Raw genomic sequence first — 17,858 nt, 5'->3', positions numbered from 1 at the left:
CTTTCTATGACGCACTGCCAAACACAACAAGCATGGTTACTTTAAAACAGGAATTCAGTGTGTGAGTGTTGTAGAGTCTCCTTCTATAAGTGATTTTGCCCCATTTTCTTTCTTTATGAGTTTTCTCAGAGTTCGTGTCCACGTGTGATTGGCTAAACTCTTGCGTCCGGATGTGAAATAAAGTCTCTTTTTCTCACCGTCTATGTGTGGTACATTATTGGAGGCAGTAGACCAGACAGTGCCAACGGCGTACACCAAGCTCTCACGCGGTATGGACAGAGAAGAGAGCAGAGTTGCTGTCAGAAGGCCTTTTTAACACACTGCTGCTTTCCTTTCGGGGACATTTCCGGAGTGTTTGACTGCAAAATCACTCAGAGAGGAGTGAGCACACTTCCTTGAAACTCCCTCAGAAGCACCTCTAAAGCCCCCGAAGGCTCACCACCTAAAAACAAAGCACTAGAACCTTTGATGTTCCAGAGAAAACGTGCCAGGGAAACAATGAGCGACGTCAACAGCTTAGTTTGGTGCACGGGAGATTGAAGGAGAGAAGTCGGTTCAAGAAAGTCAGAGAACATAGCAAGATATTGACAGCACGAGTTATTAAAACAACTATAGATCGAACACTTTTTTTAAAGCTAGAACCCTAAACAAGGCAGATTGGTTCAATTAATTTCATAAAGTTTTTCAAGTCATAATAGCTTTTTAGTTTTTACCACCAAAAACAATTTAAAAAAACAGAAGAAAATAGAAATTAAATTACAAGTGATTTTCTTTCTCTCAACAATGATCCGGAAAAATACAGATACTTGTGTTATTAGCCTGCAAATTTTGTACCTAAGGCAAGGCAAGGCAAGGCAAATTTATTTATATAGCGCATTTCATACTCCAGGCAACTCAATGTGCTTTACATGATTAAAACATTCAATTGTTTAAAATCAATAAGAACATTTTAAATCAATAAGAACAATTAAAATCATCAGTAAAATCAATTAAAATCATCAGTAAAATCATCATTATATCAACAACATGACAAAAAATCTCTCTCTCAATCATATGCAGTAGAGAAAAAAGTGCCTTTAACTTTGATTTAAAACTGTTCACATTTGGATGCTGACCTTCAGCTTTCCCGCTGGCAGTTTGTTCCACTTCTTTGCAGCATAACAACTAAAAGCAGCATCACCATGTTTACTGTGAGCTCTGGGCTCCACTATCTGGACCTGTGTCCATAGATGCTGAGAGACCTGCTGGGTCTATCATACCTGACCAACATGTCACTGATGTATTCTGGACCAAACCCATTCACAGATTTATACACCAGCAGCAGAACTTTAAAGTCTATTCTGAGGCTGACTGGGAGCCAGTGTAAAGACTTTAAAACTGGAGTAATGTGCTCTGACCTCTTTGTTCTGGTTAAGACCCGAGCTGCAGCGTTCTGAACCAGCTGTAGCTGTTTGATGCTCTTTTACCTAAGCACTTAGTATAACTCTTTCTACTACACCAACACTAATTCTTCACTTACTCAGACACATCAGTGTTGCTTTTAGGTGTCTTTCAATCAAAGGGGTATTTACACAGAAAGCATTACACCTTTTCCTTGCTTTTACGAACAAGGCTCAGTGGTGCTCTGGAGGCATAAGCCTGATGATTAAATGTGCACACCTACCACATGGAGTCTCTCAGCACTACTGTACATGCACTAAGAAAAACCAGTACAGCAACCCATACATTTACACCAAATCTTAATGTTCTTTCAGAAATGGCATTTCCTGAGTGCTTCAGTCAATCCCACTTATTACCTTACTCTAACCTTTTTCCCAACTTTCGCATTTCTTTCTTGTGCACTACCTTTCTAAAACACTTAGTATAACGCAGAAAAAGTTCTCAACTCTTGTAACCTTTAAGTTTCAGGCAAACTGTTGCAGTGTGTCAAACGGTGGAACAACAAATGAAGAGTAAACCAGTAGTTGTTTTGACCATAGCTAGAGGTTATGGTGGGTGATATATCGACTATACTCGATAGATTGTTTCACGTGAGACGTAATGAAATGATTGTCTTGGTCCAGCAGAAGTTGTGAGCCTTATCTCAGCTTAACTGTACATCACATCAACATCTAGGAGTTAAAACATTTGTCAACAAGCATTTTCCCTGATGCTTATACAGGAGAGCTCATTGCACAAGGAAGATGCTCTCTTTGTCATGGAACAAGTGTGCATCACCCACAGATAATGAAGCTATTATAATCAAAGCTGTGAAGCTAAATGAGTGGACCACACTGCACTGTTTTGATCGCCAGCTGCACTTTGCCATAGGTGAGGATTTCTGTAGGTTAGCTTCCCTCTAATTGGAAATTAATCAGTTTTATTACCAACAGTGGTAAATGCTGACAGCATTTCATAATTTGCTACACGCTTATTAAAAACTATATGACCCATTCATAATTTTTCCATGTAGTTAAAACTTTGTCAAAGTATTATGCATTTTTTTTTTTTTTCAGGCAACTTTTTAAACAGATTATTTTCAATTAGCAGTTTTAGTATAACCATTTTGAAAGATTTTTTTCATGCAATTAATAAATACACTTTCTTTTTTTTCATTGAAATAAAAAAATTGGTGCGTCAACATAAGACATTAACCATAATATAAATGTAATGCACACATTTGCCAAAAAACCTTTTTAAAGTGTATTTGAAATCTGCCCGAGATCTGTCTGTTTAAAGGTATAAAAAAAAATAATTTTCAAATGTTTTTATGTGTTCATATGAGTGTTTGGATTGCTAAATTAAGTGAGAGAAGCTTGCAAGACCCATCATTTTGGGGGTGCTGTTGCCATTTGTAAGAAGATTGTGAGCAACTGCTCACTCAGTCGGAGAAGGAGCTACGTATCTGCACACAAGCTGATGAGCGAGTGTCCTACCAGTTGGAGATCCAGCCAAAAGATGATTGAGCAGGATTGCGCCGTGTCTCTCTTGGCCTCAGACATGCAAACACGGCATCTCGTTCTGACCTGGCAAAACCTGGAAGTACTTGAGTCAGTGCACAAGGCTCTAAAGCCTCTCCTCAAATTCACAGATGCTCTATCGGGTGATGACAATGTCTCAGTGTTTGATGTCAAGCCTGTGCTTCATTGCTTCCACTCTAGTATTTTGGCAGGTCAGGAGGATGACACTCCATTGACCCAGTCCGTCAATGAATCCATCCTGGATTACCTGAGGGAGAGATTTGCTGACCCTGCCACTGATGCCCTGCTAGACGTGGCATCGTTAGTGGATCCCAGGTTCAAGACAACAAACATTACTGCAGAAAAAGTGGAGAAAATCAAGAGCACAGTCATATTGGAGGCTGAGATACAGCCTCAGAACCACCAAAGAAACAACACCAACGGATGAAAACAGATTTGTCTGTCAGTCTGTTGGTGAGTCAGATCCCCCACAATGGTGGAAGTACCACATTGATACTCTCCCACACCTGAAAATGCTGGCAAAAAAATATGTGTGTGTGCCCACCATCACAATCACAGCCTGCATCTGAGGTTTCTCACAATGCTAATTGCATTTAAATTAACATGATCAAGCAGAAAAAGTGCACTTTAATCTATAACTTCTGAAATTTCTTACCCAGGGATTCTTATAAATATTAATGTGCTTCACACATTTGGTAAGAGTTTCCTAAATACTAGTAATACTATTCTATTTCATTATTTTACGTAGTGCTGTTTTTATTCTTTATTTACTGATTTTAATTTCAGTATTATAATTCTGGTGCCATTTATCCATCTTCACCCTCTCCATATGCCATTTACTGGTTTTCCCTCTGACAGCAGTATAAATGTGTCTATGTCTCATGGGACTGTAGAAACTGAACTGTGTTTAATAAATAACGCAATCTGTATCTAATGGAGTTGTGTGAGTCATACAAAAACAAATAATGCATCCCGTTTAAGCTGTTTACCAATACATCAACAAGTGCAGTGTACCAGCCTATACTGTACTTAGAGCTAGTTCTGTTACAACTCAAAAAGAAAACCTACCAAGAGAAAAAAAAATAAATAAAAAAAAAAAAGGACTGTTGTCAACATTGGAGTAACTTTAGCTTTGTGCTCATGAACAAATTTCACCTCCGCAGGGATTCTTTGGCTTGAGGAGGCGTGAGCTGCTTAAGGGGATCCAGGCTGTGGCTGACACGAGTTGTTTGAATGTTCTCTGGCTGCTTTCTTCCTTGTGTATCCCTGCAAGTCTCTGAAGTTCTGTGAGGCTGAAGCAACAAAGTACGAAGCACTGGGGGCCTGCACCTGCGGCCTGCTGTTAAAGCAGGGAAGGCCTTTAGTTGGAGGCGGAAGCAGCTTAGACTGGTTTGCCAGCAATACTGGGGAAGACCTCGGCTTCGGCAAAGCAAAGCCACCAGTGCCCCCTGGTTTGGATGTAGGAAGAGGCATGCGCTTGTGAAGTCGAATCGGCGGCAGCGTGTCGTAGCAAGTGGAACCAGCAGCTGGAGGGGTGACAGTGTTCTTTAGTGTCACAGCGGGGATTCTCCACTCCTGCTGTGCTGCAGACGGAGCTGCTGATACTGGACCATCTCTCGCACTTATCCCCCGTGGAGTCCCAGAAACTGGGTTGCGTAACGCGGTGCTACAGGAACGATTCCCCTCGCCAGGATCTACTGGCCTAGACTCATCTGGAAAAAGACCTTTAAAAGGTTGGTCAGCACCTTCATAGGCTGGTTCCTCTGATTTACATCTTCTGAAGCTACTGTGGGCCGCGGTGGGGCGAGCTCTTATTAGTCTTCCCTGGTGGAGGTCCTCGTTGGGGTGTAAAGACTGTAGTATTTGAGGCTGCAAAAAATAGGAAAATATTATTTAACTTAAAACATTTATATAAGCTTTTTTTTTTAAATTGTATATATGTTGTCCTATTCCCTATAACAGGGGTGTCAAACTCATTTTAGTTCAGCGGCCAAATAAAAAGTAGTTTGATCTTTAGGGACGCATACGTATAAAAGTTACAAAAAGTATGTGAGGCGGCGCCACCGACATTATTCAAGCAGTAAGTGACTGATATCAGTCCATACAGGATTTTCTCTTTTAAATTCAATTGATTGAATTTCGGGAAATTATGAGAAATAATTTCAGGAAAATTGAGTCCTTTGAACAATTTGAGATTTAAAATGACTGTAGTCATGTGATAAAAGCATGGGGAAAATTGTGATCCTCCACATATTGTGGAGTTTAATTACAATATTGTATTTAAAAGGGCTGAGATATGTACAACTGAATTATTTGGCAATTTACACAATAATTCATGTTTTTTCTTTTTTGTCATATTGTATTTTCTCCGGAGGACCAAATTTGATGGTCTCAAGGGCCAGATTTGGCCCCCGGGCCTTGAGTTTGACACATATGCCCTATAGTTTGATTTTAGGTAAATCTTGCATTTTTATAGAGATACCAAAATCATTCCTCAAGATGTCAAGTAGAAAGCACAGCAGTATCCTTCAGTCAGAAGGTAAAAGTAAATAATGTAGCGAAACCTTGTTTTATGAGTGTCAGAAATCTACACAGGTCTTAATTCTGTGATAATTCACATTTTCTCCATTACTTACAAAGGTTTGGACAACCCTGAGCTATAGCATACAACTCTTTTCACTGTGGTCTTCATATTTATATAGACTTATTTTACATGTCTGAAAATAATTGGTGCAATTAGTTCATTAGAGGAGAGCGTTTGGTGCAAAAAGATTACCTTACCTTCCAACAAACACTATATGCATTGGAACAACTATCCAAATACCAAGGGAGCACAGATTTACATTTATCTGTTGATAGTTAAAGGATTTCTGAGACTAGGGTGTATTTTTACCAACAGTCATTAGTTTTAAAAGGGAATTGAAGTCCGGGCCCACAGCTCCACCTCCTGGTCCCCTTTTCACAGTGTAGTCTGAAAAGCCTCTGTAAACACCACTCATTGGAGATGCATGTAAAGGCTTTGAGATTTTAAAATTTTAAAAACATTTAATACTTCATGGATATCAGTATGGCAAATCAAAAGTTACCATTCTTTGCAATAAAACACAAACACAGGGATCATGTTGGAATTAAGGCTTAAAAAAAAAAAAAAGACAAGTTTTTGTGTTGACATTTATAATAAGGTATGGTTTGTAAAGACCGTTTAGGGTCAGAGCAACTACATCTACCTAAAGCTACCTGCTGCAAGTGTAAATAATTGATAATTATTATTCCAAGTGCAGCTAGGAAGTAGATATCTCAGCCCCAGCTAGACAGTGAATCAGCATCAGAACCAAAACACAAGCCTTTGCGTGACTTGCATTCAAGGAAAGGCACTGACAGAGTGAAGAGACGACAATCCGTGATTCATTTTGTATTGAAGCAAATAAATTATCACACAAAAAAAGAAAAATATGCAGTTGTTTAACTTCATTTGGAACTTTGTCATTTTCCTCTTCCATGGAGCGTTCTCCCCCTAACAGACAATCTTGGACATTGTGCCCCCCCACCCTCCCCTTTTGGACTTTGCAGCTTTATTTGCTTTTACTATAAATATTGCACGTCTCACTTTCTGTTTTATACTTTTAAACCTGTTTTTATTCCTATGCACCCATTATTGCACTCTGTTTCAAATGTAAAGTGCATTATAAATAAAATGTATTATATTATTATTATATTATTATTATATTATTATTATTATTATATATATGTGGGATTATACTTGAACATCAGAAGTAGAGAAACCAACAAAGGGATTAAATGGCTGTGGCTGTTAATTCAACATAATTTTGATAACCCCTACAATAAGGCATTTTGCTCATTGATTTGTTTGATGTAGATACCCAATAAGACATTGGTAAACTGAAATATTACTCATCTCTGCAGACATAATTCTTTGAGGTGATCCCATGAAATAATGCATTTTGTAAAATAAACAACTCTTCACTGAATGTTTACCAACACTGTCATGCACATCAATTTTTCAAGCATTTAAAACAATAATAATAAAAAATTTAAAGAATTGAACTAAGCAAACCAATCAGCATACACCAGTGACTCCTGTACATAAAATATTTGACAAAAAAATTAATAAAATTTTGTGAAAACACTACGAGTTCATGTTTTGTAATACACCGTTATAAAACAATTTTCATCCCACAGTACCATGACAATTGCACATGTTCAAAACCAAAAAACAAATGCTATTCATGCAAAAAAAATAAAATCATAAAACAGATGGACATGCATCTGTCATGCCGCATTTGACCAGATCACAGCCCAGCAGGCATGATGTGGGGGTTTAGAGGGCAGCATGTATCATTTCATGTTAAAGATAGGGTTACTGTACCACGCTGCGTCAGTGAAGTAGTGCACTAGTGGCTCCACTCCTTGCCCATGGACATTATAAATGAGAAGGTAAAAGGCAACGGAGAGAGAAGGTGGAAGAGAGTCATTGTCAGATATTTGAGAGACAAACAGAATAGGTGAGAATGAGCTGCAGGAGACACAGAGAGAGGGAGGCAGCCTGGAAACACCAGAGAAAGACACTGAATAGATCTCATCATTAGTTAATATTGAATTAAGAAAAAGCTCATGCTTGCAATAAAAAAAAAAGTCAAACATTAGATCTAAACAAGCCAATTTAATGCAATATGTAGGTATTATATTTTCATTTAAAATATCATAGGGTGAGTTTACCTTATTCACCCTTTATGTGTGGTCTCTAAAATTATATAAAAAAATGATGGAAAATGTTTTTGTGATATTCTACACATTGGTAATGCTATTTTTAAAAGATGTTCTTAATCAGCTTGATGCAAATAACTGGAAGGAGATTAAACACAATCTAAACTTGACCAGTTTTTGAAAAAAAAAAAAAAAAATGATGAATGTTGAGTCAAATAAGATTGGGGTAAAAAGCTATTCACCTGACTCTTGACAAACACAGATCACAACAATAAATCAAAGAAACACTGCAGCTCTAATTCTGCTATCTCTTACAGTCTAGTAGTGTATACTCTGTCCCTTTGCGGTGCACCCTCTTATTGCCTTTTTTCTTGTCGCTCAGTAATAAAAAAAAAAAAAACTGAATTGAAGCTATGAGGCTGTGGTGTTGCTATCGCTCTGCAACTGTCTTTCTACAGTCACACAATTGTAGTTTGGAAAATGGATAAGCAAAGGCTATGAGATCGTTCTGTTACTTTTAAATGACTGAACATGTTTTCTTACCTTCAATGACTATTAGAGGCAGCTTGTTTAAAGAAATCAAATCCAGCTCATAAGAGAAAGCTTGAGCTGTAGAGAATAAGCTGCACTGTTTTCATTTTTGCATCTACAAAAATCTAGTTTCAAGTAAATCCAAATGCTTCTAGGGCAAAAAATCAACAAAACAAAACTGAAAATTAATAGCTATTCAACATTTGACGCTCTTTTGAAAACCGTGGGCTTCATTGTGCTGTGGGCAAACAGAGATAAAGCTGCAAAGGTTGTTAGTGACTCACTCTGCCTGCGCTGGGGCATGCTGGTACGGGTCAAGCCTTGGTGCTGTGCCTGCCACGGGGACAGCAAGGGGGTGGGTAACACGCCCTACACAGAGTAAAGACACAGAGGCATGACACATTAGAACATAGACACACACATGCAAGCAGGGAACCTACTATACACACAAACATGCTGTTAAAGAGCATGGATCGAGTTGTTAGACAGCTGGAACAAGAGACAAGCACATTACAAGCATTGCATTGTGGGATGAGGAGTCCCGTAGACGGATCCATAGAAGAGTTTTTACTTCTTTCTTACCGTGTGTCTTCTCATCACATTTCTACTGCTATCAAGGATGTAAAGTTGTGGCAAAACAATGACAGTTGTTATTATAGGGTTTACAAGGAATAATCCGTAACCAGCTGAAATGGAATGTCCCATGAGCTGTGTTTCCATTACAGTATTTTGCGAAATAAAAACCATATTTCTCAATGTCGACCAAGTATAATAGCATGTTGAATGATTTCCATTTCCACAAGTGCCATGCCATGTTCTCTTGGAGAGCAAACAGAACGTCCCGTCCTGTAACGTCCAATTGTAAAAAAGTGTTCCCATTGCGCTTTTGCAATATATTTCAATATCTAAATGCCTGGAAAACCTCCTCATGAGAGCGTATTTTTGACCAATATTTGAGTGTTTTGCCAAAATGTAGGTGTTCCCATTACCAATTTTTATTGTGCTATTTAGATTTTGCGCATTTCCAAGGGTAATGGAAACATAGCTATGGAGTGGGACGATAAAGAAACTAGACCAAAAAACTGGTGTCATGTGGATTACTGTTCTCCCTGTCTGGCAAAAAACACAAGAAATCACTGTAAGAATGAAGAAAAAAAATTCTATGCGTCCATTTACTGGACTCCACATCCCAAAATGTCAATAAGTGTATACGGTGGAGATAAAAAAAAAAAAACAACTTTTAAGTGGCAATTTCAACCTTTTACATAATCGTTTCCAGCAAATGATCTTTAATTTTTTTTTAATCTAAGTTTGTAAATATTTTTGTAAAGATTCTCCATCAACCAGTTCATGTTTTTTAGTAAGTTTGTTGAGGCAACTGGACTTGAAAAATTAGCTTGCAAAAAGTAGCCGTAACTAAGCAATTAGAAGCATTTTTAGTGTCCAACTAAAACAAGTGAAATGGTGGCCACTGTGTTCAGCCCAAAATCCTTACAGCCATAAAATCATAACTTTCCCAAGTTAATAAGAAAGCCTCGCCTCGGATAGAGCTACAATAAATAATGCAAGGTATAACATTTCAAAACAAAAACCACTGACATTTAAAGAAAACAGAAGTTCTAACAGTCCATTCACTGAGATATCAGACTCTTCTTAAAGTGAATTAAAAAAAATATGTTTTTCAATGTTCTTCCTTTAAACACCAGACTGTTTCAGTACGTCACAACTAAAATTCTCATCTCCCACTCATCTGCTGAGAATGTCTGAGCTTGAATTCATTAGAACACAATATATTATTCAGGATGAAAAGTAACTCTTGTTCCTGCATTCATTACAATTTCTGCTGGGTTAGGAATTCATTGTGAAGATAAACTGTGACCATTTCACTTTGGGGAAAGAGTCGGCCACCTACGCTTCATGCTGTGTTGGGAGCAATCATCCAGATAGTGCTGGACGGATGTCTGCAACACAACTGAGAGAGCAGAAACTAAGCTTGTTTATTTTGTTATCGCTGCATTCTATAGATAGTATATAAAGGTGTTTGGGATTTTTTTTTCCCTTATTGTAACAAAGCTATTTTACTTCTTATAGTACTAAATGACAATAATAGCATATTTACCCAAGACTGCACCAAATTTATGGAGCCAACGTCTGGTTAACTCTGACTTAGTGTCATTATATGGCTTAGAGATGCAAAATAAATGTTTCTGCGAGGTTTTTCCCTTGTTGCAACCACTCCACCATTGTTCATAAACTGTAGACCAACGTAACACTATTGCCTAGCAACAGCTAACAAGAATCAACGAATGTGTGTCATATCCTGTCTAAAAGGGCAACTCTCCATAGTTTATGCCCGAAGGTATAAAATCATTCTTTCAATGGTGTTTATTTATTTATTTATTTATTTTAATAAAAAGGTGCACATATCAAACCCAATTTTTGTTTAATACATTTTCACAACAGGTACCCTTTAAAAATAACAACAATAATTAAGATCTCTTTATTTCTATAAGATGTTAAAAAAGTAGAAATATCAATGGCAGAATGATGGTGAATAAAGAAAATATAGAGGCACAAAAAACACAAAATAAATTAAAGAGAAAATGACATAAAGCAGAGCAATAAATTTAATTCAATTTTCAATTCAACTTTATTTATATAGCACAAATTACAACAAAGTCATCTCAAAGCGCTTAATAAAATCCAGAGTCCATAGTAAGAAACATGAACATGAACAAGCATTTAGCGACAGTGGGAAGAAACCTCCAGCGGAACCAGGAAAATGATACAAGTGGTGCAAGAAATAAAAAGAAGAGGATGGTGATGGTGGCGAGCCAGGGAGGGAGTGGGAGTGTAGCGGTAATTATCCTCTCTGTATGCCTCTGATGAAACACTTCCTTTTGTGTAGCCATTGTTTCACTGCTGCAGCTCTTCTGCATGTTTGTTTGTCTAGGTTATTAACAAGGTTGGCTCTTGCTCCTCAGTGGGTTTGAACTCTTTGTGCAGTCACACACTGTGTCCCCCACACTTGAGTACAACTGATGCACAAAGCTCACCCCGCTCACACAAATAAACCAACACAAACAATCTTGGTCTTTCTGGCACATGGAAAATAAGCAGACAGATAAACATAGTGCTGCTTGGCTTTTAAAATGCTACACACCTTTGTGTAGTTTTATTGATTCCAAAAGTTTATATTTTTACTCTGATGCGCTGCTGACAAAGAGGATTATTTTTTTTCCTGTGCACTGCATGTGCATCTTGCTGTGAAAAGTGTGTCTAATGCTTGTCTGCCTTTGGTAAACTGACTTCTACAAACTCCACACACTGAGACCACTTTTTTTTTCTCCTTTAGCCTGCCTTTGGACCAAATGGGATTGTAAGCTGATTAAAATGAGAAATGGCAGGAAGTGGCGCCTGAGGCGATGTTTTAGGATGTGTAGTCCAAGGCGTCCTACAAAGTGCTGAAAAGTCAAGTGATGGATGAAGAAATGGGTTAAGGCTAAAATTTGGTTTCACACAAAAAAAGTTAAATCTTTCGGAAACCGCTTTGAAGAAGATTAATTTATAAAATACAAGTTAAAGACCTAAAACTTTAAAAATAATTTACTTCATGACTGTAACCATTAGGCATGTCAGGAACATTTTCTAAGACTTCCAAAACACCACTATCAGATTAATGAATTTACTCCCTGAAATACCGATAATTAGATTATGAAGATGAGGATCAGCCCATTTGTGGAGCAGTTACAGTAAAGCTAAATAAAAATAAAAATATCGATGGCTTAAAATGATGCCATTAGAATTCTGCTCAAAGTACCTAGATCTACAAGAGCGAGTCATTTGTTTGCAAGTAATAATGTTGTAACTTTTCATGCTGTGCTCAGAAATGTTATTTTTAAAAATATGCTGAGGTTATGTAACTAAAAAAATTAGTTGATCCAGGCATTGGTTGAGCCTACAATAAGTGACAAGATATTCCTCCTGTTATTGGAAGCTTTAGCGGGAATTTGTATGCGTTTTGACTATATGTGCTATGTGAATATATTGGACTTATTGTTGTTTGTACCTCTTTGATATGGACCGAATTGGTCTGAAATCAAGTTGAAATGAAAAAAATATATGATCAATTAAAGTGCGTAGAAAGTCAAAATGTCAATCAAACAGTTTACTTCCACATTTCATTAACCAAAAGTCAGCAAAATATGAAGTATATAATTGCTTGAGTTGAGAGAGATACTCAGCTGAAACATGTATCCGTTACAGAAAAAGCACTTTTGCCGAGTACGAGTATTATACGAGTACCGTAGTTTCTGGACTATACGCCGCTACTTTTTTCGCTTGCTTTGAACCTAGCGGCTGAAACAATGACGCAGCAAAATTGTGGATTTTTCCCAGTTTTATAAGCTTCATGCAGCCACAAAATTGAGCTCCGTCACATTAGACCAGGTGGAACAATGAAATTGTTAACATTAAATCGGTCTTGCTCATACTGAATCATTCTGATCACTCATTTTGTCATGATGCACACTGCCTCATCATAGCAACGACGTAGAGAAATGTTGTCAGAGAGAGAGAGAGGACCACTGCAACAATAGCATGGATGAAGTCATCCAGTTTGTAATAGAAGAATAAACAGCATAACGTTGTTAAATCACCGCGTTAGGTTTGTTCAGGATTGATCGGTGCTCTGGACTCTGAGGCTGATGGAGACACTTCTGTAAGGACTATGGACAGACGGAGCGCTCCGTCTACAGTAAAAGTCAGCCAGTTTGTAACAGTAGCATAACAGCATGAAGTTGCCAAATCACCACGTTGGATTTGTTCAGAAGCGATCGCGTTAATATCCTGACTCAGAGTCTGACTCGCTGTGATCGCTCCGTGGTAGTTCACGGTAAGAAGAGCGGATGAAGCGGTGTATCAGTCTGGTTCCAGTAAAAAGTGACCATAAAAAGCTGTAAATGGATTGATATGTAGATGCGGGGCAGTGAGGAGGTGACTTCATGTAGTAAAGGAAACTTATCAGTTGAAACACGGACATTTCCGTCTAATTGGTCGAGTTGTCTGAAGGGCACCCTCATCAGCCAATGAGTGCGGCCTATGTTAGGCTGCAGCATTTGTGTGAATTTTTCTTAGAAAATTGCTAAATTATTGTAATGCGGCCAATAAAACAGTGTGCTTTATAGCCCGGAAATTACAGTAACACGAGTCAATATCTGTGCTCGGATTGAATGAAAATCCTCATTGGGTAGCTGTATGCGTCTGCATTCTGTGATAGGCGAGTCACAGTGCCCCTCCCCTACACACATACAGATGTGTTGCTGCGTCCCGCTCTGCTCACTCACACACAGAACAGCTCTCTGTCTCTCCCTCAGTCACTGGGGTCGTGGGTCTTCTCCATTAACGTTTAGGGTTTCGTGTGGCGTGGTGCTTGGAATAGACTCGTGTTGCATCTCTGCCAGAATCCAAAAAGAGTCCAAGTCTAGCAAAGGTACAGGTAAAAGGAATGCAAAACAACCTGACCGTGTCTTTGCATTGTAGTCTGTCACAAAACATCAGGTACTGGAGGTCAAATAGATGTTCACACCATGGGGATGAATCCCATTGAGTACAGCTGGCACTTCTTTGCTAGTTGCTATAGCAACAGTTAAAGCATATGCTCTTTGGGAGAGTAGGAACGAAGCTTCCTATGGTTTGGCAACTTCTATTTTCCTTTATTTTTCACCTGTTGTCAATGTGTGACAAATAATAAAATCCATAGTGAAATAATGTTGATAATCATGAGATTTGCACACTTGTCTTATCTATGTTAAAGCTGAATACATAACATTTATTATATTCATTCTGAGCTGTGTGCGGTCTACTCTGCATGTTTGTGTGCGTGTCACACGTTTTAGTTAAGAGCAGGTCAATTATGGTGGTGTGTGCGCGGTACCCTGCCTGTGGCGCTGACGCTGCTCAATCAATCATGCTCTTGTGCCCCAATACTGAAGACACTATTTTCCACCTTAATAGCTTTCCGTCTGTCTTGTGCTCTCTCTTCTTTTTGCCATCACTTCAAAATCAACAGCAGCCTCACAAGTGCCCGCACACTGAGATCAAGTATTAAGTGATGAGTGCGGTGTGACGTGCACACGGCCTGATAATCTGCTTTCAATAGAAAAGACGTGATATAGGGATTGGCAATTACTGTTAGACTAGAAAAATTTGACAATAATTTAGTTCTTTCAGGTAATTGCTAAAGATTTTAATGAAGAAAATCATTAGCATTTTTCCCTTGTTGATGTGTGTTGCTGCATTTGATACAAACTCATTGCAGTAATCAGATTTTGATGCACTCAAGTGATGCTGGAAGTGTTTTTTTTTTTTAACTCACAGGGTTGCTTGGTGGTCTCCAGTATGTTTGGGTAGCCTTGTCATTGCCTTGTTGCCCTCTTCTCTCTGACATCCTGTCGCTTTGTTGAATCAAAGATGGGGCCCTCTGGTGATTACATTGACATCTTACTGCGCGTCCTTGAGCAGACTGATGTGGCAACAGGAAAGAGGAAAATGTATTAGTCATTTTCATTAAAATATTTAAAAGAGATATGGGAATTTTTGTAGGGGAATAACATTAAACATGAATTAAGATGAACAAAAACACAAAAGATTTCAAGTTCCTAATGGGAGTTGGCGCTCACATGCATCAAAAACTCAAGGCCCAAGGGCCAAATCCAGCCATTCAGAGCATCCAATTCAGGCCACAGAAAATAGTAAAAATGAGAGGGGAAAACATGAATTCTTGTCTAAACTACCAAACAATTCACTTGTATATATCTTAGTCCCTTCAAATACACAAATTCAATGAAACAAAACAACATTTGATGTGGTTTGCGTGCATATATCACATGTCGTTTTTTTAATCCTATTTTTTTTTGTGTAAAAACTCTTTTAAAATCTTGCAATTTTACTGAAGTTATTCCAAAGAATTCCCACAAATTAAGTAAAAAAATAGTCACAAAATAAAGTAAAATTTAAATGTGGATCCTGCAGGGAGGGATATCTGTCACTTACTGTTTGAACATGTTTGTGCCTTCATGCTTTGTATGTTATTTAGTACAAACTAGGACACATTAAAGTAATCTGTGGCCCTTTTGAATTTAAACTGGTCTGCATTTGGCCCCTTACCTAAATGGGTTTGATACCCCTGATGTAGATTTTACAATAACACCAGCTCTCTGATAAAGTGGGTACATATTGAGAAACATTACAGTTGCAACATTTAAAATGGAGATTTGTGCCAAAATCTCAATTGAGATTTTTTGTTTACAAATAGGCGAGTGTTTTTGTTTGTTTTTTAACACCGTATAATTGTCCTCCGACGAGTTTGTTTCGTCCTATGTGTCCCGTCTATGTCTTCCTTCCCTGCCCAAAGGCCGAGATTACCTCCCTCTTTTCCTTTTGCTTTACAGTTTCATCCTTAACTATGGAGAGAAATTTGCCTCAAAAATATTCACAAAAATATCCACAATTTTCACATGTATTTTTCAGATTGTCACGTGTTTTTCAGATCCACAAATACATCCATGAGCTAATAATCCATTAAAAATCCATTAAAATTATGAAAGTATTTTTTGTCAAACCAATAGTTGTAGTATGATCAGCAGGGGAAAAGTGAAGGCTGCAGTGATTGGTGTTACTGCAGTAAATGCCAGTGACATTATTTGATAACTTTGTAGTATATGTTTTTGTTGTAATTTGCAGACGGTCCCTGCTCTCTGGCCGCACGACCGGCTGCACATAGAGACCAATGTTATTTCTGCTGCTTGATATACAGCTGCTTTTGATCAAATCCACAAACGATCCACAAATATACTTTTCACAATTTGCTAGCACAAAATTACACATAATAATCCTGAATAAATTTATACACAAATTGTAAAACGTGTAAATTGTGGATATGTTCATGAATCTGAAAAACACGTGAAAATTGTGGATGTACTGTATTTGTGGATCTGAAAAACATGTGAAAATCTGAAAAATACATGTGAAAATCGTGGGTATATTTGTGAATATTTTTGAGACAAAATTCTCCCCATACTGAACATCATTTTTTCTACATTGTCATCATCTCTCCTGCATACAGTAGATGACTAAACCCTCTCAATCTCGTCTATCACTCACTTTCCCACCAATCTGTCTGACAAGAACGGAGAATCTGATGTACCGTGCTCATTCCTAAGTTCTTTCATTCAGCTCACTCAGAGGGAAAAACAACATTCTTGGCATGCAACCTCCAGTTTAGCCCCTTGCGTTCTGGTCAGTCTCACTACCATCTTGTAAATATTCCCTTTAACCAGCTGAGACCGATCTGTCACAGAACACTCCTGACACCCGTCTGCTCTGCCTGTACTCTCCCCTTCACAGCTTAAAAAGGTCAACTCCAACTACCTGCCTGCTTCCTCACTGTCTCAATGTCCTCTTTTCCCCATACGTGTACCTAAAAGAAAAATAATTTTCTGACATTTCATTTCATGTCATTCTTCTTAAAATAGCTCAAAGATTTACCGACAAATCCCTTTAAAAAGCTAAAGAGATTAGACCTCCCAATCCTAAAACTGAAGGTCACAGCAGTATGAATAAATACCCCCCAAAAAAAAACCTGTAAGACCTGTAGAATTATTTAGACTCACAAACCTATTTTACTTGTGGATTGTAGAAAAAACCTGTACGTGGATGGTGATCCTGTTCAAACTTTGTGAGATTGAATGAAAAATAGTGCTGCATGTGAAGAGCATTCTATCATTCACGACTAAGAAAACCATATTTTTTTCTACTAACAATTTTGATCTTCCAACAATGCACATTTAAAATTGCAGTTCTTCTTAACAACATGCAGTCTCTCTATTGTTTGCACCAACAGCGTTGCTCAAACTCAAAGACAATTATACTAATTGGCATTTTGTCAAAAGATAATTGCTAATACTATTAGACTGTTTTTTTCTGGCTCTGCTACCTTACCAGTACAGATACATAATCTTTTTCCAATCTTGCCAACAAAAAGTTTGCAGCCTAGTGTCATGTTTTCTACTCCACATTCTCCAACATTTTCCTTTTTCAGTCTCACTGCTCATTATTTACCCACAGGACTGAAAACATGTGCTTGTTTTTCATGTAGTCTTTGCTTGTAGAGGGTGAAGGTGTAGCAGCAATATTGCAGTCTGAAGAGCCTGTTGGGAGTGGGTGCTAATTCTAATTGGAAGGACGGTAAACAGCAGTGGGGCTAGCGGACAGGGCCTTGCTTTGACATTTTGGTATTTCTCGATATGACGAGGATTTGAATAATGCCGCTGTGGTATACTTTTGTTTGGCTAACAAGGAGGCTTGGTCAGTAAAATAATGAATGTTAGCGCGGTGATGGAGCCAGACAAAGGCGTAGAGAAGGGAAGATATTGGAGGTGTGGACTGGAGTGCATGTAGGAGTGAAGCAATATGGAAACCAAACTCCTTCATACAATGAAAGGCATTAGTAGTGCAGTATGTCCTCTATGATCACTAACTAGCTCAACAGTATATTTTGGATTTTCACCTTGTCCTAATGAAGCTAAGAGTAAACAAAAGCTAATGGAAGCAGTTGGATGGCACTGATATGTTCAGTCAAGC

The 17,858-nt window shown here is 38.1% G+C and overlaps 1 protein-coding gene across 5 annotated transcripts; it reads right to left on the bottom strand.

Moving 5' to 3' along the window:
• Positions 1-3,725: 3,725 nt before the first annotated feature.
• On the bottom strand, positions 3,726-14,734 carry LOC114476487 (serine-rich coiled-coil domain-containing protein 2-like). Of its 5 annotated transcripts, XM_028468058.1 has the most exons (4): positions 14,593-14,734; positions 8,501-8,585; positions 7,348-7,387; positions 3,726-4,829 (listed from the first exon to the last, which is right to left on the bottom strand). In XM_028468058.1, exons 1-4 carry the CDS (start codon positions 14,662-14,664, stop codon positions 4,775-4,777), a joined length of 252 nt encoding a protein of 83 aa, XP_028323859.1. In that variant the 5' UTR covers positions 14,665-14,734; the 3' UTR covers positions 3,726-4,774. The 5 variants fall into 5 exon arrangements, 3 of the variants coding, with proteins under 3 accessions (XP_028323859.1, XP_028323860.1, XP_028323858.1); XM_028468059.1 differs by lacking the exon at positions 7,348-7,387; XM_028468057.1 differs by lacking the exons at positions 7,348-7,387; positions 8,501-8,585.
• Positions 14,735-17,858: the final 3,124 nt, after the last annotated feature.

This window comes from Gouania willdenowi, chromosome 15, assembly GCF_900634775.1.
Source record: "Gouania willdenowi chromosome 15, fGouWil2.1, whole genome shotgun sequence".
NCBI lineage: Eukaryota > Metazoa > Chordata > Actinopteri > Blenniiformes > Gobiesocidae > Gouania > Gouania willdenowi.
The sequence above is the reverse complement of the archived record's forward strand: the minus strand, read 5'-3'. Positions and strand labels throughout refer to the sequence as shown.

Excerpts from the sequence above, each read along its gene's own strand:
- LOC114476487 (XM_028468057.1), bottom strand. The coding sequence starts at position 14,664 with ATGTCAGAGAGAAGAGGGCAACAAGGCAATGACAAGGCTACCCAAACA. Across the intron at positions 4,830-14,592 it reads GGAGACCACCAAGCAACCCT|CCTCAAATACTACAGTCTTT; the intron begins GTGAGTTAAAAA and ends TATTTTTTGCAG.